Raw genomic sequence first — 25,608 nt, 5'->3', positions numbered from 1 at the left:
AGTTTAAGAAATTTGGCTCTCCAAAGAAATTTCAATCGTACTGTTGATATTTGGCTCTGTTGACTGAGTTTGCCGACCACTGCTCTAAAGGATGTTGAATTTGACCTCGAGGTGCATGACTGCACGGGCCCTTGAGGTGGTGACGGCGCTGGACGGGCAGGAGACGAGCCTGTGGGTGCCCTGAGCCTCGGCGCTCAGGGCCGGTTCAAGCCGAGGTGACGGATCGGACAATCGCCTGTCCCTCCGCTCTGGCTCATTTAAAAAAAATCCTCCTCTCACAGCTGCCTGCCTCAGAGCGTGGCCTTCGTTCGGCTGCTTCCTCGTTTTCAATCATGTCTGGGTGGTCTCTGCCCACTGCCTTCTGTGCACATAGGAGTGCACCTTGGAAATTAGCTAACGGAGGGCATTTCTTTTCAGGGGTTTTAATTTTGTTAAGTAGCATTTTCGGTTTCCTCTCTACCTTTCAAGAAGAGGTGGCCGCCACAGGCTCGGCGCGTGTCTTCATTCTGAGGAAGGTAGCAAAGCTCGCTCTACATTGTGGAGAACGGGTTTAAGAGACAGCGTCTTTCTAAGCAGGTCCGACGCCATCGTACCCAAACGTCTCACTCTGACCTAACCGCTGTCTGACTGAGAAAGAAACAAGGATGTTCCCCCACTTTCCGTGCCAGGGCCTTATTATAAAGACGCGCTTACCCCCAGAACGTCTCTTACATGACACTGTTCACGTCGTCTGAAGTCCGTAGCCGCTGCGATGCAGATCCTGGGATTCTCGTGAAACTCCGTGTCATTATGTAGTGGGCTGCCACGCCCAGGGTGGCGGACTCTCGGCGCTGTTTTGTTATTGCGCACGACAGCATGAACTCTCAGAGCGTCTGTGCAGAACGGCAACCCCAGGACCTCCCAAGAAAGCAGGGGAGGGAGGATCTCAGCCCGTTACTTCCTAGAAATAGGAAATGTTCGCATCTGCAGGCAGCAGGGTCCACGTGTAAGGATGGTCTTGTCTGAGCGCCTGGAGACACTCTAAGACCAACACTGGGCGATTCATTATGGCATCGACCCGCACAGATATTCCAGCACTTCCTTCACAGACAACTCTGCATCTGGCTCTGGACCATTAAGTAGACTTTCCACGTCCAAGACAGACGGGTGATGCAGCACCCAAGATTTATCTCAAGCTTTTACATTCTCTTTCTAGAGAATTCTGTTGTATTCGGGGGAAATTTCTCTGCAATCTGGTAGGGGATCACAAATAGGAATTTTTTTTTTTTCTGGGAGGCAGGGGGCAGCATCAATTTGAGGTACCAACAGTTATAAGAATGAAGAGCCTTATAACTGCTTATTCTAAAGATAAACTACTTCAGCTATGTGTCATTAACACCCATGTATTTCTTAAATCACTAGGCTTGTATCATACAATACAGAGTGACCCCTCACAAGTGTGTTGACATGAACACAGCAATCGGTGCCAAGGCTGAATCGCCTTCGGTGCTTGTGGTGATGGAGCGTGGGGGACATGTGTGCCCCCTCGTGTCTCTCTGGCCTCGGTTTCATGTGAACCTTGGACCAGAACCACGAAGCGTCGCTCTTTGGTCTCCCCGGGGTTAGCACCTGGGACCCACTCCAGACCTTCGGCAGAAGCTGCCTCGCTGAATGGAGCTACGACTGCACTTTACCTGGCAGATGGCTGGCAGATTGATATATTGATGGGTTTCTGAAAAATCGATGTCACCTTCCAAAATCAGCCTATTGGTAGGAATTGCTATTTGAGGATGAGTATCGTTTAACCCCTTTGCAATTCTGCTTTGAAATCATGACTGATGGACATGAACCTCTGGTTCTCATCAATCCAGGCTGTGTATGAATGCCGCAGGAAACAGCTTTGCCAGAAAGGAAAGGGAGGCGAGATGCTTCGGTGAAATCCTCTCTGAGCTCGAGGAGACCCGTGTGCTCTGCAGAGGCCGGCCCTCGGGGCTGGCGACCCCGACGTGGCCACGGGCAGTGCCGGGGTTGGCTTGTGGCTCCTCCGTGGCCGTGACTGGCATGGGTGGCGTTGACAGCGGTTAGTTGGCCTTTGCAGTCCAGTTGTCGCTGTGCGTGTCCTCCTGCCTCTGAGTCGGTCCGGGGATGCTGTGAGCTCTGCTTCGGGTCGGCTCCGAGGGAACCTAGGAGCCCAGAGGGCGTGTGGCTCAGTGGCCATCGCCGTCGGCGGGTGGAACACAGGGCCCGGCGCTGGTGGCGTGGCCGCAACATTGCTCTTTGGGTGAGCTGTCCCGAGCGGTCACGCCAGGGCTGCCTGTCCACCGCGGTACCCGCCCGTGGCGGCGACGCCTGAGGACCTGGGTGTGGCGATACGGACTTGCGACGTGCCATAAATATAAAATGCACGTGGGATGTCGAAGACGTACGTTAAAAAAAAGAACGTAAAATACCTGGATAATTTCATATTGATCATCTGCGCAAATGGGCATGTTTGGGATATATTGGGTTAAACTGATGGAAATACCTGATTAGAGTGAATTCCACTCATTTCTCTTTACTGTTTTAATGTGGCTACTGGCAGCTTACAATGGACGCCGGGGCGCGCATCACACTTCCGCGGCCAGCGCTGCTCTAGGCGAGGAGGAGGCCGGCCCGGCCACGGCCCGGTGCGGACACCCCGTAGGCGCGCGTGGCGCTGGGAGCCGCTCCGCCAGGGCTCAGCCCGCCGCTCACGCCTGGCACCGCACGGGCCGACTGCGTGGCCGGCCGCTCGCTGGGTCCCAGTCCCCGGGGTTAGCACGGAAGGTCGTGGGGGTCCCTTTCAGGGTTGCGCCTGCAACACCTGGTTTCTGTTCCAACACCTACGATCCAGGCAATTCAGGCTCCTCTGGTGGAGGCCGAATGAGGTTGGGGAAAGGGGCCCAGAGCTTTACACCCAGGAATGTCACTCACATAGGAACTGGGGGGGCGCTGGTTCCTTCACCTCCTCCTTCCTCACCTCACCCCTCGGCACAGCCCAATAGCTCTGCCTCCTTCCTCACCACACCCCTCGGCACAGCCGAACAGCTCTGCTGTACGGGAGCGTTTAGGGCCATGCAGGGGCGTGGGGACCATGAGGAAGAATGGATGCAGTTGGTCCAGGAGAGGAAATTTCAGCCAGGGCGGGGGATCCGACCCCTCCAAGATAGGTACCCGAGTAACCCTCAGTCCTGCGGGACTGTGCTGAGGAGCTGGACCTGCATTCGGGTGCAGGGAAAAGCTCAGATCTGACCGGATCTGCCGACCGAGGGCAGGCGATAACCTGTGCTCAGGGAACCCTCGGAGGCCCCTGCGGAACCCTGGGAGGCTGGGAGGGCTTGGGCCAGCGCGGTGGCGGTAGGGATGGGGAGGGCGATGGATTGTCACAGAGGAAGACAGCGAAGAACGGACTTGGCAGCAGGTCGGATGAGGTCACAGGTGAACCCAGGATCTGAGTCTGAGAGCTGGGAGGATCGTGGGGTGGGCAAGCTGGTTGGGACGGCGGCTGACGAGGTGGACGGTCGGTGAAATGCAGGGACGAATGTTAACCTCCTCACGTGTCTTCCCTCTGAAACACGCACCCGCATCGCAGTGCTGGGGTGTCCTCCCTGCAACGGCTCCCCTCCCTCCCTCCCTGCAGCACCTCCCTCGCATCCCTACATCCCACCCACCTCCCCGCCCCGCTCCGCGGACCCTCTGCCGGAAAAGGTTCCCCGGCTCCCGGCAGGCAGCGCTGCTCAGTCCTCACCCTCACGGCCTTTGAGACGGGCCTTCCCTCTCTCAGCCCCCACCTGCCTTTGGTGTTGAAGACCCTACTTCCCTCCTGACCACCCTTCAATGTTGGCGATCTGAGGTGGCCAGCGCTCTCCTGGCCACGGACACACGCCCTAGACACCGTGTGAGGGCCTCAGCCCCACCAGACCTCGGCCCTGACCTCCTGCCTGTCCCACCCGCACCCAGCGCTCTGCTCCGTGAACCCAGCCGAGGCCTGGGGTCCTCTCCGGGTCTTCGCTGCCGCTGACGGCACCCGGGCCACACGGCGGGTACTCACCGCCTCCTTCACCTCCCCCCTCCCACCTGCGTGTTCCCACCTGAAGAGATGCTCACGATGCTTGTCTGACCCCTGCGGGCGCTCTGTCCCCTCCGACTCACCCACCCGCCGCCGGGCGATTCCCTTTCCTAAGGTGGGAGTTAGGTCAGGCCCCAGAGTCCACGGCTCTGGTGGGACCCATTGTCCTCCTGCGGGTGTCCACGCTTCTTCCGGCGGTGTCAGCTGCACGCGGCCTGTGGGCGTTCAGGTCTGCCAGCGTTGCGTTGCGTCCTCTGTGAGCCGCCACGCCCCGCCTGTCCCGAACCCACTCTCCCACTCTCCCAGCCCTGGCGTGTGATGTGTCACAAGTTCATGACTTTCTCATGCTGATCCTCGTGCCGGGATTCCTTCTCCTCCAGCTCCCCCCGCCTCCCTGGTCCCTTCCTGCAACCCTCCCAACATCTGGTAGAAACCTACCAACCTCCGGCCGTCAACCAAACGTCACCCCGACTAGGAAGCTGTCCTTCCTGAGCGCCCGGCGGTGCCCTACCTCTTCCTTCCGTGTCTCCTTCCACCGCCTCCCGGACCCTGCACGTGCCCAGCAGCAGCCTGACACTCCCTGTTCCCCTGTACTGGTCCTTGGTTACCCAGGAGCCTAGCGCCCTGCCTGGCACACAGGGAGTATCAGAGGGATGCTGACGGGAGTAGATTAAACACTTCCGGTCTGGGAACGTCCTCCAGGTGCCGTGTGAAAAAAGTGGGAGCAGGAGGGGAATAGGAATCCATTTGATATTTATTATGAAGTCAAAAGCCTCTACGCAATGGGCCTTGACTCGCTCCTCCAACTCTGTGGGTTGCCAAGAGTAACTTCAGGATAGGACTCCTGAGGACTTGAGAGTTGCATGGGGAAGAATTTCGGGAATATTCTCCAGTGGAGACCATGAGATCAGAGTTCCACTTCTCAGAACGCTGCAAAGGACACCCATAGGGACACATAGTTGTGGTCAGAAAAAAACATAGCTCATCATGCATGCAGACCCATATGTGGGTAGTGTGTGTATGCATGTGCATGTGTGCATGTGGGCGTGTGTGTGCACATGTGTGTGCACATGTGTGTGTGTGTGTGTGCATAGAGATCAAGAGTGAAGCGAGCTTGTCAAGTTTCCTGACCTCTCCAAGTAGGAGGTTCCTAGTCTGTGAATGGGGATGGACATGGTATTGCTGTGAGGATTAAAGCAGGCGAGGGACACAAACACACTGGCCATGGCCTGGAATATTAGTGGCATTGAGGGAGGGAGGGAGGGAGGGAGGGAGGGAGGGAGGGAGGGAGGGAGGAAGGGAGGGAGAAAAGGAGGGAGAGAGGGAGGGAGGGAGGAATTTAGGTCTCTGCAGGACCAGCCACCACATGCAGCACCCAGTCACCAGCACACAGACCTCTCCCCTCTCATAGTTCAGGTTCCAGCACCTTCACCCCCTGTACCTGCTCCTTGGGCACATCCCTTCCAACCTGCTCAGGGGCGGCTTCACTTGGGGACACCGCCCCCACCCCGGGCCCCCCTCTCCCCCCAACAGCTAGGGGCCCAGGGCAAACCAAGCAGGCTGTCTGAATCTGCTCCCTGCTGCCTTGGTGTTTGGGGTCAAGAAGAAAACCCTGGTTTTCTCTCAGAGCCACGGAAACATGAGGCGCCCCGAGGAACCCCTTTTCCTCGCTCCCCCTGCTTCCCAGCCTGGGACATGGAGAGGCATCCAGGGTCCATTCCCCGCCCCCCGCTGCCCCCCGGGAACGTCCAGGCGGTCGGTCTGCTGGTCTCTTTGCCACACGCTCAGCGCCTGGCCAGTCTGACTGGCGCGGTCCTGCCCGGAGCCCCGCCCGTGCGCACCCGCTGGCTGACTGGGGGCACGTTGTCACCTCTGCCCTCTCCGCCCCCCCCTCCCAGTCCACCATCAGGGCCGATGCTCTGCCGCCGACGCTGGGCTTTTAAAACGTCTTTACGGAGCCGTTTCAGGCACACGCACGCCGCGGCCTCGTGTCCGGGCGCTTCGCTGAGACGGCCACGTTCAATCCTTTCATCTCTCCTGGTGGGGCGGCCGTCAGAACCCTTCATTATTTTGGCTGCTTTTTTTTTTTTTTTACTTTGGCAAAAATAAGAGACCAAGGAGCTGCAGATCTTGTTCTCCTGCCTACTTAAGCAGCGTCTGGAAACTGAAATAATGACCTCCTTTCTTGGGTTTAAGGGTTTTTAAAGCTACAGTAGACTAATACTGTGGGGGTGAACGCTTTAGGCCTGCCGCGTGCGAGATGCTCCGATCGAAGACCTTGAGAAACAGCATTTCCTGCAGGTCTGAGGCCAAAATGCTGACCATTCTCGCAGGGAAAGCAGACGGCGTAGCTTCGCCCTCAGAGCACCGTGTGGGTGTCACCCCGGGAAGTGGGTGTCACCCCGGGACAGAGGACCTGCTTCCTGGCCTGTCCTCCCCGCCGCGCCGTGCCCAGCGAGGGGCTCCGTGGGGCAGTGTCCTGGGCGCTGTGTTCAGTAATAATTGGTATCACCTGTTATTTTAAGAATGCGAGGTTCTGACACCAATGACCCGCCCTCCTCGCCAGGGAGAGAAGGGAAGCCAGCAGGAAGGAACATTGCAGAGCCCTGTCCTGGGGAGCCACGCTCAGCACGGCTAGGCCAGCCCCCAGCCTGGGTCTCCCTCAGGTGTATCCCCGGGGCTTCCTCCCATCCCTTTCAGAAAGGTGTGGTTTTACTTCTTGCACCGAAGCCTCTGCCCGATGACGGGGGTCTAAATGCTTTTGCGTAACTTCGCGCCGCGCGCCGAGCCGGTCCTGCACCCTCCCTGTGGGCCTGCGACGTTCGTCACATAAACCTCGGTGCTTGCGTGAGCGGGTCAGCGCGAGCAGCAGTGGAACACGGGTCTCAGGCCCGGGAAGCCCTGTGCATCTGTAACCGTTCGCTTTCCATTTGCTGATTCACTGTTTTCATCTCTCTCCGTGCCAGCGCTGGACAGCGTGCCATAAACATCTCCAGTGCTAAGACGTGTAGGAGGCAATACGCTAGCAAAAAAAGGATAAAAAAGTAGAGAGGGGTTTAGCTTTCAGACGCGCCTTGACTGCAAGTAGAATGAAATTCATCAGCTGTCGGTCAGTGCGGTGTTGGCTGTCAGTAGTCGTACAATTACTTTTCCTCTCTGTTCTTTCAGAATTTGTACACGGAAATTTGTACATGTCAAATCCATCTAGAGACTTTCACGGTATGTTAGATTCCCCATTATATTTTTATAAAATATGCATTCATATATATATATATATATATATATATATGCATATGTATATATGTATATATATATATATATGCATATGTATGATTTTTTTATCTATGTAGCCTATACGTGGTGCATTATATAAATTAACCAAATAATTAAGGCCTTTTTTTTGCTGATTCAAAAATACTTAAAAGCTGTTCTCTACATTGTAAACGTCAAGCCCAATAAAACGTCCCCATGAAACCTTAAATGACACCCTCAGCGCAGCAGCTCTGCCCGCAGGCGCGTTCCCCGGGGTGAGTGACTGCGTGACTCTCCGAGACTCCGGAGAAGGAGTTTACTGCCTTTGTTAGGGGCGCGGCAGCGCGTCACTTTTACGGGGGCAGAACGTGTACTAAGCTCCCCTCGCTCTGCAGAAGACGGGCTTTGGAATGCTCTCAGGCTTGCCACCTGTGAGCTGCACAACGGAGGCATGACGTCAAAGTGAAACAGTCACACGTCCACCACGGCACCCCACGGAGACAGGCATGTGGGGGGTGCAGTGGGAGGACGAAGGAATTCGACTTCAGAAGGGAACGCTCCGCAAAGCCCCTCCAGAGGAAACGCCGTCCCATTCACTTCCCTGGGAACTGGCCGGCCGACGGCAGGTTGTCCGCACACCCGTCCAAAGTCCCTCCCCCGGAGGTTCCCCTTCCCTGGACCACGGGTACCAACCGCAGCAACGGGGTCAGAACCGCTAGCAAAAAGCACATCCTCTGAATTTTATTTTCCCTTAAACGGTACTGAAAATAGAAATGACTCCGTCAGGAAGATTCCATTTTTAGGAATGTAATTTTAGAAAGATTTCGCTCACCGGGGGAATTTTGCGTTTAAGAGAATGCTGAAGATTCTAATCCCAACTTTCTGCATATTTTATTTTTGACTGGGTTTTGAAAAGGAAAAAAAAAAGTAGAATATTTAGATATTTTCTGAGACCACCTATAGTGACTTATTTACCTAAAGTTGAAGAAGAAAAAACGGCCCTGTTCTCCAGGGAAATTGTTATTTTTCCTTTCAACTAACTAAATACTACGTTTAAAATTCACCGGGAAAACTGACATTCCATTGCAATTATGAGCCTTTTTGAAATTTCCGCCAGGGAGCCAAGCCTGGCACAGAGCATCTGCCCAACAGCCTTTGTTCCACTTCCGGGGGGGGGGCAAAGGTGTGAGGGTACCCCAGGGGGGCACTGGGCGGACTGGCCACGCGCCCCCTCCCTTCTCCCCAGAGGCAGGGGAGCAAAGTCTATCTCCCGCAGACAGGAGCCTCCTGGGAGGAATGGGTGCATTCCCCGCACGGACTTTACAGCTCTGAGGGGTGCGGGGTCCCCCTGCGCAAGGACTTTACAGCTCTGAGGGGTGCGGGTCCCCCTGTGCATGGACTTTACAGCTCTGAGGGGTGCGGGGTCCCCCTGTGCATGGACTTTACAGCTCTGAGGGGTGCGGGTCCCCCTGTGCATGGACTTTACAGCTCTGAGGGGTGCGGGTCCCCCTGTGCATGGACTTTACAGCTCTGAGGGGTGCGGAGTCCCCCTGTGCATGGACTTTACAGCTCTGAGGGGTGCGGGTCCCCCTGAGCCGAGTCCCAGGCTGCCTGCTTTCCACTCACTTGGGTGCCTGGCTGAGGAAGGCGCAGCGGGGGGTTGGTTTCGGGTTTGCAGGTGTGGGAAGCCCAAGTGCCGGCCCGATTGGGAATAAACCAGCAGGACTTTGCTCGCTGTCACCATCCTCCTCGGCGGGGAACTCGGGCGCGCTGGTCGGGATGCTCAGCGGAGCGTCTTGAAAGGCCGCACAGGAGCATCTATCCCCGAACCTCTCTCCCGCTGAGCTGCGAACGTGACTCCCGCCTGGAGGCCTGGGGGGTGGGGGAGGGGGGAGCCTGACCCGAAGCACCTGGGGGTTTAGGGTTTCAAACCGCCCCAGCCGGGGAGGAGCCTTGACCTTCCTGAGGCGCGGGTACCCCAATCTGCGCTCTCCCCTCCGTCTGAGCCCATGTTTGCCTCTGCCGCTCGCCCGAGCCGCCCCGCGCCCCACAGACCCCTGGGGAGGTAGCGGAGGCCCCAGGAGCGAGTGGCGGCTTCTAGGCGAATGCACGCGCCGGGACAGCAGGCTTCTCACTCCCGCAGTCGCTCCAGGGCGGGCAGCGGTCGGTCGGGTCGGTCGGCCGGTCTCTGAGCAGGGCCCGGGGCGGCCGCGCTCTGGTGACTGCGCAGTGTTTGGAATCACTTGGCCCACGAAGAGGGTGGGCGCTTGGGAAAGGGGGGGGGGGTTATACATGAAGGGGGGCTGCTTAAAAAAACACAAGTGCGTTTTCGATCTCAGACCCAGGCCGGGAACACCATCCAAGCGCGGAGGATGCTGGCCGTCCCCGACTTTCCGGGGGAGCAAGGGGCGGCCGGCCCGGGAGAAGCGCGGGAGGCAGGGGGTTTCTGGGGACCCCCCCCCCCGCGCACGGACGGCCTGGGGCGGGCCGACCGCCGTGTCCCGGTAAAGGGGTTTCTGGAAGAGACCCCCACGCGGGCCAGTAGGGACCCCGTGCCCCCAGGTTCCCGCGCCGTCAGCTCCGCGGCGGGGCAGCGGGGGCGCGAGGCGGCCGCTTCCGGTCGATTCCCCCAGAACTGGAGTTCTTACAAGAGCGACCCGAGGCCGCAGGAGGGCCGGCGGAACCCGCGCCTTCGGGGCGTTCCCGCGTGCAGGGCGCTGTCCGGCGTCCGCGGCGGCGAGCGAGGGCCGCTGCTGCCCCCTGGCGTCCGTGCGGCCCGCGGCGTGGCGGCGTCCTCCAGCCGCTCCGCCCGGGGCGCCTCGCGGGTCCTGGGACCCGGGCAGCAGCGTGGGCACCCTCCGTGGCCCGCGCCTCCGACGGGCAGGCCCGCTGGCAGAGCCTGATGGGAGTGCGGGGCGGCAGCCCCCCAACCGCGCATCTGCTGGGGGGGAGGGGAAGGGTCGAAGGGCGGGGCCCGCGGGGGGCGGGGGCGGGGCCCCCCATCTCGAGGGAGTTGAAGTTCAGGGCTCCGAGGGGCAGGTGGGGACGGGCTCCGTGTAAGCGCCCCACCCGAGGTGAGGGACCCCCGCAGGGGAGGGAGGGACCCTCAGTGCCAGGGACAAGGCACCGCACCGGGGCGGGTCCCCCTAAACTACGCACACGTGCCCGCGGCGCCGGGCCCAGCGGGAAGGTCCCGCCCGCGCGCCCAGCCGGGGTGGGTTCGGCACCCGGGCCGCGCGCGCAGGGGCGGGGAGAGGAGCCGGGCCGTTTCCGGGGAGCCGTGGGTGGGTGGGTGTGGGGCTCCGGCGACCCCGGCCCAGCGAGAGGCTTTAGCGCCGCCCGCCGGGCAGCCGCGCTTCGGGGACGGGGAGCGAACCCAGCGGCGCCGGCAACTTTCCTTCCCGTCGCAAGTTCTCGGGGTCTTTTCGGGCTGGACCCCTGGGCTCGCCGCTAAGCACCCGCCCCCGGAGCCAGGCGCGCGGGTGATGAAGCCGCAGCCCAGACGCGGCGAAAACGCCAATTACAGAAAACCAGCCGAGCGCGAACACGGAACACAGGCCCAGGTGCTGGGGACCGGGGACACGCTGGCTTCACTGAAAGAGCCAGTCCCGCTCCGCGCCCCGGCTCCGGCCCTCCAGTCCCCTCGGGGTCCATCGCACCCGCCCCGGGGCAGCGGAGGCTCGGGTGTGGCCGCGCGCGTAGGAGCCGGGGCCGCTCTCGGATCCAGGGAGCCTCGCGGCGGCCGCGGAGGCCGCTGTCTCTCCGGGGTGCGCGGGGCGTCTCCCTCCCGCTGGTCTCCGGGCTGGGCCGCTCTGTGTGCAGCTCGCGGCCCGAGTCCTCCCGGCCGGCCGGCCTCCGCTTCCTCCGTCCACCTCCTCGGTCCCCGGGCCGCGGCCGCCAGCCGCGCCGCTGCGCACCGGAGGCCCGGGGCCCCAGGCCGCGCGCACCCGTGCGTGTGCGCACAGCCGCAGGGCCGCAGTCTGCGGCGGGGCGGGGCGGGGCCTCGGGGAGCGTGGGAGCCTGTGCGTGTGTGTGCCGGGGTGCGGGTGCGTGGGGAGCGCGGGCGGCCGCCGCCTCCCCGCCCCGGCTGCGTACAGTAGCGCGCGGCGGCGGCGGCGGCGGCGGGGGCGCGCGGGCCAATTCCAGGAGCCCTGGGCGGGGAGCCGCGCCCGGGCTGATACCGGAAAGGCCTGTGATTGGCCCGCGGCCGCCCCTATGCAAACGAGCTGAGGGAATGGAATTCCTCGGGCCGGGCTTACAGTAAAAGCACGTTCATTTCCAGGCACTCTCATTCATAGAGCCAGCGGGCGCAGCGGGACGGGACGGGCGCCCCGCGGCCGGACCCAGCAGGGCAGCACGCCGCCCGGCCCCGCGCCGGCGGGCACCCCCTCCCGGGGCTCCTGGGGACGCGAGAAGAAAGTCCACCTCCGCTGCTTCTCCTGGGCCTGCGCCGGAGCTTCGATTTTTTTTTTTTTCTTCCTTTCGTTCTTACTTTTGAATGAACTGGCTTCTTGGCTGGATGGTTCAACTTCTTCCCTGGCTGTGAACTTCCCCGGGTTGTGTTCCTCTGACTACCGCAGGAGGAAGTGCGCCGTGTGGCGAGGCGAGGCGAGGCGAGCCGCGAAGTTGCCCGTGCTCGGCAGTGTGCGCGGGAGTGTGTGCGCGGGTAACTCCAGTGGCCCCGTCTGTTTGGATCTGCGCGGCGGCGCCCCCTCCTCCGGAGGCCCGCTCCACCTGCTGCGGTTACGCGGTGGTTGTGGGGACTGCGGGGCCCCGGCGGTTCGCAGGCCGGCGCTGGGGCGACACTGGAGGAGGATCCGCTCGCCGCTGCCCGCGGGGGCTGACTCACCGAGCCCGGCCGGGGAGACAGTGGCTGGCTCCGCCGTGCCAAACCACGGGATCAGCCACAAACTTAACCAACACCCCCAAACCCGAGTTCTCAGATGCGGAGAGCTGTTCCCTGAGTGTCACCAACGTGGACTTTTTTTTTTTTTTGTAAGATCAGCTTTTCTTGGAAAAGCTGAATTTTCGGAACTGAGCTTTCTGCCAGAACTTACTGAGAGACCGTGACAAGTATTTCTACCCGGCCCTTCTCCAACTACTGAAGCTGATGTTCAAGGCTACTTAAAAAAATCGGCAGCGGACATTAATGGATTTCTGTTGTGTTTAAATTCTCTACAGATTGTCTTGTAAATATTTTATGAAGTAGAGCATATGTATATATATTTATATGTGTGTGTATATATATATGCACATACATTAGTAGCGCGACCTTTGCAAGTCGCAGTTCTAGCTTTGGAGGACCGAGGAGGCCGGTTTTGCATGATAAAAGCGGCGATGTTTATGGAAGACGACCCTGTATTTTCTGTTCTGCGGGGTCGTTAGACAAAACTCACCTGGGAAACGGACAGGCGGTTAACTACTGGAACTCCAAACTGCGCGAGTGCCAGTCCTTTTTCTCTCCGCAGACACGTTTTGGGGAGTGTTTGGGGATTTTGCCTCCCGAAACTTTGGTGACAGCCAAAGACTGAGCTTAAATTCTCAAAGCGAGACGCGGCCGAAGACAGCCCCCCTCGGCTTTTGGCTTTGGATTCCGGTCGCCCACTTTTAAAGCACTCAGCGGCCGGATGCTGGGAGCCCTGCCTGGGGCTGAGGCCCTTTGGCAAAGCTAGAACTCGCCCCTCCCGGACAGTTAGGAACTGAAGTCAGCCCCCGCCCCCAGCCCCTGCGGCAGCCCAGGGCCCCGAACTTGTATGTGGGTCTCCCGGGAGCTGCTGGCTGAAGATCCGCGCCCCCGTCGCCCTCGGCCAGGAGCTGTGTGCAGGGTCCTAACTCAGTCGGCTTGTTGTGATGCGTATCCCCGTAGATGCCAGCACGAGCCGCCGCTTCACGCCGCCGTCCACCGCGCTGAGCCCGGGCAAGATGAGCGAGGCGCTGCCGCTGGGCGCCCCGGACGCCGGCGCCGCCCTGGCCGGCAAGCTGAGGAGCGGCGACCGCAGCATGGTGGAGGTGCTGGCCGACCACCCGGGCGAGCTGGTGCGCACCGACAGCCCCAACTTCCTCTGCTCCGTGCTGCCCACGCACTGGCGCTGCAACAAGACCCTGCCCATCGCCTTCAAGGTATGCGGCCTGGAGCGGGTGGTGGGAGCACGGGCGGGCAGAGGCCGAGGCCACCCGGGAGGCCAGCAACCAGGCGGGCGGGTCCGGCCTCCAGTGCCAGGGGATGCTGCGTTGCCGTGGCGACCCTCCAAGGGACCGCCTCGGCCCACCCGGGCCGCCTCTGGGGAGGGCTGCAAAAATCAGGAAGCCCCCGCAGATATTCACCCGAGGGCGGTGGGACCTCGCTAGCGGGTCTTTAGCTTTGATACAAAGTAGCAAAAGTCAGAACCCGGCTTTGATACAAAATAGCAAAAGTCAGAAATCAGCTTTGATACAAAGTAGCAAAAGTCAGAACCCGGCTTTGACACAAAGTAGCAAAACTCAGAACCCGGCCGGCCTGGGGGAGGCTGGTTGCTCCCACCGCTGGCTTACCACCCAAACCCTTCTGCCGGTTTTCCACGGAGCAAGGAGAAATGGGATGCTTTCAGACCCTCCGGTCCCCGCAGACAAGCTGACAAGGAGACCTGTCAGGGCTCCCCACCCCCTCTTTCACATCCCGGTAGCAATTAGCATGTCCCAAGTCCACCCGGGCAGCTAAGTTTGCGAAAGTTTTTGAAGTTTTTGCAAGCCTGCAGCCTGCTCCTGCCGGAAGCCTCAAGGAGCGAATCCAGTTTCTTTTCCTGGAACCGTCCCGAGCCTTATCGCGGGCTCACCTAGCTTAAGCCCAGCCCGGGGCAGCGGAAGGCAGTCGGGCTGCGTTTGGGAATCGGCCTCTAATCCGCCTGCCTGTGTTCCTGTGCGCGGACCAGGCGACTCCAGCTGAGCGGCCCAGCCCCAGCTCGTGCCCTTGCTCCGAGCTGCTTTGAAAAACCTTGGCCTCCGGTGGGGATGTATAAACAGCCCCGGAGTTTTTAAACAACCACTCCACCGCTCTGGCAGCCGCAGCCGGAATTTAATTTCGGCCTTGGGGATTCTGTTCTTCTGTCTTGGGTGGGTCTAAGCAGGGTCAGCTTTTTAGTGCAATGGGTCTAATCACTTCCTGTTCATTTTAAGGGCGAAGGCAGGCAGGTGAGAGAAAAAAAAGCTGTAAAAAGCGGCCACTTTTTTTTTTAATCTGATTAAATAAGTGTCCCCTTTAAGGGGAGATCAATTTACTATAAGCTTTTCATGGTTCCAGGGCTCGGCGGGATCTTGATCTAGTTACAAGGAAGAGTGCTCGCTCTTTTTCAAAGTGCTGTCGGAGTTCTTTATTTGTAAGCTTTATGCACCTTCCAGACTTCGATTATGATTTCTAAAGCAAAACAAAACGTCCTTTGGGCTGTGCCTCTAGCGTTGCCTCCTGTCCTCTGTCTCCTGAAGGAGAGAGTTTCCCAGGGGCCTGGGCCGGCCTGGCCTCTTCCCCCGGCCCCCTCCCTTTATGTAGATTTGCTCCGGAACCCATTCCCATGTTAAATCGCCTAATCCCTTTCCATCCAGAGCCTCCTCCTCCCAGAGAGGACCCAGTCCCCTTGTGAGAGGGACCTGACACCCCGGGCCCTGGGTCACCCTCAGATAAGAGCAGAGGACGGAGCCAGGCCAGCAAGCAGCCTGGGCACTTACACCCCGGCGCCCCACACGAGGGGTCCGTGGCTTCCTTTGGGGTCGCTTCTGAGTCTCCCTGCTCTGCCGGGACCCCCACACCCAGAACTGGGTGATGAACAGAGAATCGGCGGGCCTCGGAGCCGTGTCGTTTCTCAACGTGGACGTATTCATTTCCTGCTGAAAGAAGGGAAAAGCAGATAGATTGCTTTATGAGCCCTCGGGGGCGGGGGGGTGTTTTTCTTGTGTGTGTGTTTGTTTAGCAGAAATCTTAATAAGCAGAGAGGCTTCCTTTTGAAAATGACTTTGGACTGCTCTTCTTTTCATCCCGTTGGCTGTACTGAGTGAGGGTTGGTGGGCGACTAAACGATCAAGGTCCGGAGCTCTGGAAAAAAGTCCCCCTGTGTCCCCAGAGCATCTGGGGGCAAGGACAGCAGGGAGGTCAGGCCCCTGGGGAATATCTGTCATCACGGCCGTCCCCACAGGCGAGGCCCCTTCCGGAGGGAAGCCTGCTCAGCCCAGAGCTGGAGGAGCGAGAGCGTCTCAGGAGGGAGCAGGGCCGAGGCCAGGGGCGAAAGCCGGCTCACCCCACACGCCACGGTGCCGGGCGTGCACAGTCCCTGCTCCACTCCGCACCACCCACCACCCACCTCCCAGGCCGCTTCCACGGGAACCATTCCTGTACGATTTGGGTTGTGAATAAGCCCCAGACAGTCCCTCTAAGAAGTTAACCAGGAGAGAATTCCGGTGTTCCCCGTAATGAGGAGGAGAGATGGGAACCAGTGAGCCAGTCTGGTGAGACTGAGGAAGAGCGGCGAAGGCTTTCTTCCAGAGCCTTCTGAAGCCCTCGGCTTTAACCTTCGAAACTAAAGGGAGATTAAAATGATGAATCTCCCTTAAAACAGGTGAGAATCATCCCAACTGCTTACCCGGGACCCCACCATGTGCCCCCCTTCTCCCAGGGAGCCCCTCCCTTGTTTAGGGCCGGAGCGATGAGTCCTTGACTACCTGACTACCGAGGAGCCCTCGCCTTTGCTAGTCAGTCACCCCTGTGCACAGAGCTGCTCGGAAGGCGCGGGCTGTTGTGCACGAGGGCAACATTACGGTCTGTTCGGGCCCCGCGGCACCGCGGCCGAAGGCACAGCGCAGACACGCCTTCCCGAGTGCAGAGGCCGTGGGTGCTGATGGAATATTCTTTCCCTGAGAGAGAAACCGGTCATGCCTCTGGGGGTGCGGCCGCCGTCCGGAGCTTGGCAGTCGATGTCACGGCAGCGGGATGGCAGGTTCCACTTCAGAGCCTTCCCCGAGACGCTGGGACATTAAGGGATTTGAAATAAATGAATTGTGACGGCAACGTCAGCCTAATTAGAGCGGTTTCCATGCCAGTTTGAACCGGGAGCCGCCCGGCAGGGAGCCGTGGGGCAGGGCCCTGTGCGGAGGGTGGATATTTTGCCCAACTTCCTGATACTTCCCAAGCAGAGAAGCAGAACAAAATAGGAGATACCCTTCGGCCGACAAGTCCCTTCTTGCCCATTTGGTCTGCACCAGAATGGAAAGGTTTGTATTTCCTCGTCTATTGTGCGGAGTGTTCATTCCCGTCGCTTTGTTTTTCTGTGTAAAGTGAGATTTTTTTTTTATAATATTCCCTTCATGTTGCTTATCGGTGATAAAATCTTTCACATAAGCAGGCATGTGAGTTTTAAATTTAACAAAAGTTTACCTAGTCTACGGGTGTTTGTTGATCATTAGGGGCTGCACATTATCCAAACGAATATAATTTTCCTGAACTTAATATTCTCTTCCTCCCCCACATGAAAAAGCACATCCCTCCCAGATCAATAAAAGGCCATGTCAGGGATCGCTGAGCCCCCCATTTTCTTTGATTCCTGCTGCCTTTTTTTAAAAACCAGAGGGGTAGGAGTGAAACTCCTCATTTTTTTGCCTCCAACCCCAACCTCGACCGTCTTCTCTTAGCCGGCCGCCACCGTCCTGAGGCTCCATGCGTGCTACTTGGCGCCGCCTCCTGAAGCCGCGAAGTTCGCCCCGAGGGCGGTGTGGAGGGGAGCGAGGCCCAGGCGGGAGCACTGTGCCGGGAGCACTGTGCCGGGAGCAGGCGGAGGAAGGTGGCTTGCAGGAGGTTCTGGGAGGCGTAAAGCAGTTGTTTCTCTTCCCCTCTTCACACAGCCTGCCCCAAGCCAGAGTGGCCCGGCTGGAAGGCCATGTGGGGGACCCTGCCCCCCGTGTGCTTACTGAAGGTTGAGTTAAAATCAAGAAGCCGGGTCACCACGGGGGGGAGGGGGATGAGAAAGTGGCAATGTGTGTCCCAGGGGACACTGCCACGCTGTGAGCTAATTTTACACAGGGAACTGAAAACAGCGAGAAAGGAAAAAAAAAAAGTGGAACAACGTTGAAGAGACTGAGAGTTTTAAGAGAAGAACAAAGCGGGCACATGTCGTGGGCGTCGAAAAAAGAGCAGCAGGAACCGAAGAACCGATCGGGGAGATGGATTTCAGTGATGTTTTTGGAAACAAAAGGGAATTGTCATATTGCTGCTCTTAATTAAACGGCAACACACACACTTATAATGGGAACTAAATGCCTAATTAGAGGGTGCTGGGGGAATAAATAGCCGTGTTTTTAAACCTCCTGTGTAGAAAACATGTCCACCAATTGGATGGAAAGGATGGGAAAGAAAGATAAAGAGCCAGACCTCCGGCGACTGTGCCAGGGGGATAAGGAGGCGAGGAGAGCGCCTCCCTCCCGCGTGAGGGCCGCCGCTGGGGCCTCTCCCGCCGCCCGCCCCGCACGTGGTTCGTTTTCCATCACGCTCCCAGGAACCCGAGAGCTGGAGCGCCTTGAGGAGTAAGGGCACTAGGGAACCATGGGGAAGGGGCGACGACCACGCAGGCCGCGAAGAAGGGATTTGGAGAAATGTGGCTTTGCCGTCCGATGAGCGAGCCGGTGGCCGCCTTCTTTACAGACAGGAGAGGAGGCGGCACCTGTAGGGATCGGCCCAAAACGGCACAGCGATTCTCCGTGAAAATCCCGAGGTGGGGACAGGAGAAGAGGGGGTCACTACAGAATGCTTTACGGTCAGGACTGAAACACAAAAACAAAGCCAAACTGTGCCTATAACTGGGCTGGACACCACAGATCCCGCTACCGAGAGAGAGAGAGAGAGAGAGAGAGAGAGAGAGAGAGAGAGAGAGAGAACATGGGGGAGATCCGAAATGACAGGAACGAGTGAAACGCGGGCACGTGGATGTGGAATTCTGTGGCCACTTGACAAAACAGCGGCGTGGCGGTGCAGCTGAGGGTCAACGTCCAGGCCCAGAAGACGGACTCCAGAGGGTCCAGCGACGACCGAGACACGGACGCTCCACCACCGGCCCCTTCCTGCTGCCCTCCTTGGGGCGTTCTACTTTGGAACAACTGCTCCCTTGTTACCTGAGTGTCCAAACTATGTGTCTGGCCGCTGTCTTCAGTAGCCCCGATAGGAAATCCATTTCTGGTCAATGACACGACAGGGATTCCTCTTCAGGGTCCGCCGGGTGGGCGAAGCCTCAGGCACCTGTTAGCACGGAGTGAACACACCCCCGGGGACTCCCAGACGCACGCCCGCGACCGTCCCCCTCCCGAGGTCACAGGGGCGGCCGACAGCCGGCCTCTCCCCTGGAGGCCTGAGGTGTGGTGTCAGCAATAGCAAAGGGCACATTTCTGGGGTTTGCCTTGCGTGCCCCAACTCGCGGCTAGTGGAAATCAAGATAGCAGACGTGAGCGGGGGGTTTCAAAAGTGCCTGCCGAGGGGCAGTTTCGGCCGTCCAGGAGTCCTCGGCTGTTCGGTTGTAAGGGTCAGGTTGAACGTTAGCGGAAATGAGGTTAGACACTCCAAGTCCAGTTGGCCCGCGTAGGCCGGCCATCGGAGGCCTGGGCAAGTGGGAGGAAGATGGGTTAGGTTGTAAACTCCCAGAAACAAGACATTCTGGTTTTCAGACTTGGAGAGTGGAGAGAGCTGAGTGTTCAGAAGAAGGCATGGCTTGGCCAGGTCCACGCTGTAGGTAGTCTTGCCCCAGCCGAGCGACGTGACCCTGCGCTTTCTTAGGATTTGGAGGTTTCTATGTAGCCCTGTGTAATGGATTCCAAAGCAGATCTTCCCATCACTAACTTCTCTGCTGTTTTGCTTAATTTAGGATTGCCATCGTGTGCAAGCCAGCAAAGGCCACGTGATATACCTTTGTGTTCACAATTGTTCCGTAAGTGACATCACAGTTCACGACACTCCTGATGTTTGCATTTGCCCCTTGGCTGGTGTGTAGGTGGTGGCGCTGGGGGACGTTCCGGATGGGACGCTGGTCACCGTGATGGCCGGCAACGATGAGAACTACTCCGCCGAACTGAGGAACGCCACGGCGGCCATGAAGAACCAGGTGGCGAGATTCAACGACCTCCGGTTTGTCGGCCGCAGTGGACGAGGTAGGTCGCTGAACTTGAATCGCAAACGATTGACAGGGCCGCCGACCCAAATTTCAAAACGTCTAGAAATTTCTGTGGTGGGATCCCTGGAAACACAGTCTTCCTTGTTATTATTGCTACGCCGAGCCTTTACAAATATTTATTTAGAATTCAACACTTTTAACAGAATCCAGTTTTACATCGTTGCTTTCTGATTGACAGCGGGTGAAACGTGAATTTTGGATTTCGAGGCAACCCCTCAGCTCTCCGTTAAAGTGTAAACATATAGAACCAGGATTCTCCATCGGGGGTTCTGTCTTGGGTAATTGTCAGAAATCTCTATAGTGGGGGCTCTTAACGTGGGACCCGTGTGTCCCCGTGGCAGGTGGCAGGGTTTCAAGTGATCGCTTCTGATCATTTTAAGGGAGGTGTCGTGCATGATGACTGAAACGCGGTTTCAAGTAAGCTTACCTTTGGATGGTAAAATGTGAAGAAATGGGGGTTGGTAAGCGTGACAGAAGTGTGGATGCCTTGCTGTCGTTTGGAGCGCTGGGCCCAGCTCACATGTTCGGTACTGACCATAGGAAAGACCGGGTGAGCCGGGCTAGGGCAGTTCTGTGTGTGGCGTGACTTTCGTTGCCCGCTGTCGGAGTAGGAGAGCAGAAAGAGGAGTGACTGTTGGCTCGTTGCAATCTCTTCTGCTTTCAAATTATTTTCAAATATTGTGTTTTCTCTGTATTGTAAGAACCTACGTCACTCTTATAAATAGCAGTGAGTACTAGAAGTTTAATCGAAAGAGGCGGGATGGTTTGTTTTGAAAATCTAATTTTTATAATAGAAAAAATGAGGGAAAAAATCCTTTTGAGAATAGTAAAAAGACATGGTGAATACCCAAATAACAGTAGATGATTGTTGTATTAAAAAAATAAAGGTACAACCGATGGACTTTTAAACAAGAGTCACCATTGCTCTTTATGAAGGCATTCAAAAATCAAAGGAAATCTGTGTTCTTCGGGGTTTTGATTAGTTGGAGAAGGGAAGATGGTGAAGGGAAGGGTGTTTGGCTGTTGTTTCTGCTATCCTAGCTGTCAGGAGCATTTTCAAAATAGAATCATCGTGGGGGCAATTGAAAAAAACATAACGGGATTGAACATCTATGTTCATGGCCCTCACCATGTGGATAATAGGACAATGCAAAGAAAGTGATACCCACTTCTTGGAAGCGTGAGGGATGCTGTAAGGTACGCGAGCATAAGTCATTATATGGGTTCGCTTGTCCCATTAAAAGTCCCCGCCTCGCAGTAAATGGAGTTCGCATTATGATTCAGAGATGTGTGTTTAGAAAACATCTTGAAGGCTTCGGATGAGTAGCTGGCAGAGCGGGTGCGAAGCCAATAAAAACCGAGGCCCCACCTCCTGGTCCGTGCCTCCCAGCCCGGCGTGGGCCACCTCCATTCCGCTCTGGTGGATTTCCACTCCTCGCACTTGGTAGCTGAGCACCCTTGGGCTGCCCTTCCAGAGAAGGGATGCCAGCAGAGGGTGCCTCTGTGTGGGTCTGTGCGCCAGGCTTTGGTTATCAAAAGTCGTGGAAGCTACTCCGTGGCCAACGCCAGTGACATTTTCCCACACGGAGCTCTGTGGCCACGCACAGGACGTGGGCGATGAGAGGGAATGAGGCTTGGAAAGCAGCCTGCTTCCTTTCCTGGCGTTGGGGGCTGGTCTCTCGTCTCGTTGGCCGTTTCTGGTTTGAGTGGGTGACTAATAGGTGCTTGTGTTTACTCGGGGAGCAGGGAGCTGTTTCCCCAAGGTGTGGATTGTTTGCACTTGGCTGCCCGGTCCATGCCAGTGCGCCCTTGAGTTTGCATAAAAGCCAGAGTAACGTAGCGACAACCCAGGCCGGGCTGTCTTCTGGTCACCGGGAATGAGACAGTGAATTGGAGCCCCGTACGTGGACAGCGTCTGTTTTGCCCGGTGTCTGCCTCCCATGAGTGATAGTCAGGCATCCAAACCACAGAGCCCTAATTGAACGTCTGGCCCGGTGAGGGTAACCCTGTGTGTTGTTGGTCTTGAGCAATTTTTTTTTTTTTTCGTCAGTACTCCCAGACAGAATTGAGCTGTCAGAGACCCTGTTTGTCCCAGGTTTCACTCCCGAGTCGTAAAACACAACTCGGTTTTATTCTTTCAAGTGTGAGTGTCGACTCAACGTCTGCCAGACTTTTTTTTTTTTTTTTTTGGTAATTTGCTTCCCATTATGAAGAGAGCAGATGATTCTCACTCATTTGGACAATTAGCCTCAATCTTCCACACGGAGCCGTGCCCTTTAAAAGTTTCATTACGTTTATTTTCTGTAAGTGATCTCAAGATGATTTTTCTGTTTTTCAAAATGTGCCTATAAACATGTCATGGGCAGCGACACACCCCACGGGGGCCAAGGCGGCCCTGGCTGTTGGCTCCTCCAAACATTTCCGCGCGGTTTCACCCTCTGTCACCAGGCACGTCCGGCGGCGGCTCCACGGGGCCTGGGGCTCAGCGCCCAGCGCGGGGGGGACCAGAACTCCCTTTTCCTTTACCAGCTGCCGGCCCGGCCCGTCCGGGGGCTCGCGGAGCCTCGGAGAAGCTGCCAGAGGCGGAACATGGAGGGTTTTTTGTGGGGTTTTTTTTTGGTCTTTATTCTCTTCTGCAAAACTGATCTGTCTGGGCGCTGGCGGGGGTCCAGGTTCGCAGCTCTAACCTCAAGTTCAGCTGCAACCGGGAGAACCTGCCGGTCCGGCTCTCAAGGCCTGGCTGACAACACTGTCCCCTAACGTCCACGGGCGAGGGCTTCGGCGCCCCGACCTTCCTCCTTTCCCCCCCCCCCCTTTCTCCTCGTCAGTTGCACATCTTGTTCGGGGTGTACGCGGCCTTGGCATTTTCTCGCTTTCACACGGCGCCCCTTGGAGGGGGACGGTTCCCTCCATGAACGAGGCGGCGGCTCCGGGGAGCGGAGAGGAGGCGCCGAGCACACAGGTTGCTGCTCAGAGCACTCCCCCGCTCGTCCTGGGATGCCCCCTGCCCCCAGAAAATGGGCGTTCGGGGTCAAAGGACTCTGGATGGCCAAGCCCCGTGGTCGGCAAACTGCGGCTCGCGAGCCACATGCGGCTCTTTGGCCCCTTGAGGGTGGCTCTTCCACAAAATACCACGGCCTGGGCGAGTCTATTTTGAAGAAGTGGCGTTAGAAGAAGTGTACGTTTAAAAAATTCGGCTCTCCAAAGAAATGTCAATCGTTGTCCCGTTGATATTTGGCTCTGCTGACTGATGAGTTTGCCGACCACTGGCCAAGCCCATTAGCAGTGTACACCAGCGGTTGAGGCAGGCGCTACGGGTATTTTCAGGTGTGAGCGAGGGCGTCGCGGCTGCCGCGGACAGACACCGCAGACAGGTCAGCCGTGAGATCTGAGAATGCTTCCGCCCGCCAGCCCGGCACCCCTCACGCCGGGGACCCGGCTTCGGTTCATTCACTCAGAAGCCAGCCGGACGGCTGCCAGGCCATACCTGCAGCTGCGGGAGCCAGGGGAGAGGGTCCGCGCAGAGCCGCCTGACTTTCCCGAGGCTGTGGCTGCTGACCTGTCGGGAACAGCCCAGATAATTGGGGAAAAAAACCCGGAAGCCTCTTCCCGGGGGAGAAAAACACGCACGGCCCCTTACACGGCGTCCTGTGCGAAGTCAGTTTCTGGGGCCCCCAAGCTAATGACGGAGCTTCCGGGGACCATGGGCCCCCCAAGCCGAGAATCTGTGGATTCAGAACTTGCCCTTGGCCGTGGGGGGGAGAAGCCCCGTCTGTGCTGCATGTGTAGACAGCTGGAACGGCACCCGTCAGGGAACGAGAGGGGCACAGCCTCCAGTGCCCGGGCGTCCGGTCGCACCTGTCCGCACCGGCCAGGCCTGGCGTGCGTGGAGGAGAGCAGATCCACTCGGGCTGCTGCCCACGCTGAGCCTCCGAGTGCGGGCCGTGGCCTCGCGCAGGGAAAGGGCCCATCGTGCCCCCGAGAGGGCGCCCCTCGCACAGCGCCGGGCCGGCCCAGCGTCGCCCTGGGGTGCATAGCAGCCCGGCCAGGCCGCGTGTCTGCGCCCCGGGGACGGGGACGGGCTCCGGGCGGACCTGCGGGTGCGCTGACCTCCCTGCCACCTTCCTCCCACCCGCTCTCACCCAGCCCCCTTCCCGGCGCCCTGATAACACCACATCCCCTCTCGCGTCCTTACCGGGGACGTCTTCCCAGACATAACATTCACCCGCCACCGTCGGCTGGTGCGTGTTTGGGGGATGTTTCTGACTTGGAGGCTGTCGCACATGTTGGGGGGATGGTGCCGGGGCGGGGGGCTGCCTGTCAGGTGAGGTAGAGGCTGTGGTGGAGAGGAAGAGGTGCGCTCAGGCGGACGGGGCCTCTCGTCACGGGGCGCTTGTTGCTGAGAGAGGGCCCGAGTGAATCCTGGTGGGCTGGCGGGCGGAGTCACTCTCTGCACACGGACCCCCGCGGCGGGCAGAATCCAGGAATCCAGGATCGGGCGTGAGCCGTATTAAATCAGCTCTCCCACCCCACCCCTTTTTTTGGTTGGGATTGGTGTGCCCTTTAAAATGCTACGCGGACACGGACACCTGTTTGGGGACATCCGTGGGCCCCCAAGCTAATGACGGAGCTTCCGGGGACCATGGGTCCCCCAAAGACGATGGAAAGGCCGCCGCTGGGGTCCCCGCCCCTCAGGCAGCCGGCAGGTGGGGGCTGAGCTCCGAGAGGGAGTTCATCGCTCAGATCAGCTTCCTCCCTCTGTTTTACGTTTCCCAACAAAACAGTAACAGCACTTTCTTAACGTCGGTTGGTCCCACCCCACCCCTCTCAGGGGCGCCCCTGCCCCCGGAGGCCCTGGCAGGGGCGGGAGAGGGCAGCTGGCAACCTGCTGGTGCCTGGCGCCGCGCCGCACGCTCCCGTCACGGTTTCCCCGCCGACTTTACGGGGTGTCAGGCAGCTTCTTGAAATTGAGGTCATGGGGGCGAACCATGTTTGCGGGTCCGTGGGCAGAAGCTGGACTTCTCCCCACCCGCCCGCCACCCCTCCCTGGCCCGCGGGCTGGCGGCGGCCGGGCCGGAGCCCTCGGTCAGAGAGAAGGAGGCTGAGTGAGTTCAGAGCTTCCTGTGTCGGCAGGAGCGAGCATCACAGACATAAACAGAGATCCGGCCGGCGGCCCGGCGGCCATAAATCAGCGCCGCGTCCTTTCTGTGCCGCTGGGCGCGGGGCCGGCCGGGCGGAGAAGGCTGCTCATGGAAGAACGTATCCTGTGTTCCTTTTTTATGTTTTTAAAGAAAAATGACTTGTTGAAAAGAGAGATGGTGTCCTGTCTGGGGCTGTTTTTCCTGCTGATGATCGTGAAGCAGGCTCGGGGCCCTGAGGGGGTGTCTGTGGGCAGCCGCGAGGGGGGCTGCGTGTTGGTAAAGGCGCCGCCGGTGGGGTGCGTGTGTGTGCGTGTCTCCACGGACATGCCTCTGGGCCAGACGGTCTTTGAGGACCGAATCCACGCCAATAGCATCATCTCACCTGAAGCCCAAAGAAAGCAATTAACAGGAGCTAGTGAGTGAGCAGCAGGGCCTTAATGAGCAGCCTGTGAATACTTCACATTCGCAGGGTTTGCCCTGGCTGGTGTGGCTCAGTGGATAGAGCATCGGCCTACAGACTGAAGGGTCCTGGGTTTGATTCCTTCCGGTCAAGGGCACATGCCTGGGTTGCGGGCCCAATCCCCAGTAGGGGGTGTGCAGGAGGCAGATGGTCAATGATTCTCTCTCATCATTGATGCTTCTATCTCTCTCTCCCTCTCCCTTCCTCTCCGAAATCAATACAAAAAATATGCGCAGGTTTCACGGGCTGGCTCAGGGGGCGTGGGGAGCAGCTCGCCGCTCAAGGATCTGTGTTTGTCAGCGGCGTTCACGGCTTCGGCAGCGCCTGTGCCTCGTGGGTCCAGAGCCAAGCCCCAAGCTCAGCAGAGCCCGTTCAGCTCTCGGTCGGTGTGGAGAGCGGGGTGATCGCGGGTTCCGTCAGCACCCAGATGCAGTCCCCGCACGTGGCCGGGCCGCTGTGAGCCCAGGTCGGGGGGCGGGCACCCCATTTAGGAATTCTGTTCCTGTCACTGAGCTT

General features: G+C 58.5%; 1 protein-coding gene across 2 annotated transcripts in view; it reads left to right on the top strand.

Moving 5' to 3' along the window:
* Nucleotides 1-25,608, top strand: part of RUNX1 (RUNX family transcription factor 1) — a 181,398-nt gene that overhangs the window by 85,679 nt on the left and 70,111 nt on the right. For both annotated transcript variants that reach the window (XM_079767160.1, XM_079767159.1), the window contains exons 3-4: nucleotides 13,185-13,438; nucleotides 19,312-19,468. In XM_079767160.1, coding sequence (XP_079623286.1) covers nucleotides 13,185-13,438; nucleotides 19,312-19,468 — 411 coding nt within the window. The remainder of the gene's footprint in view (nucleotides 1-13,184; nucleotides 13,439-19,311; nucleotides 19,469-25,608) is intronic.

The sequence above is a fragment of the Cnephaeus nilssonii genome (genome assembly GCF_951640355.1).
Source record: "Cnephaeus nilssonii genome assembly, chromosome: 3".
Taxonomy (NCBI): domain Eukaryota; kingdom Metazoa; phylum Chordata; class Mammalia; order Chiroptera; family Vespertilionidae; genus Cnephaeus; species Cnephaeus nilssonii.
This window is presented reverse-complemented; position numbering and strand designations above follow the sequence as displayed.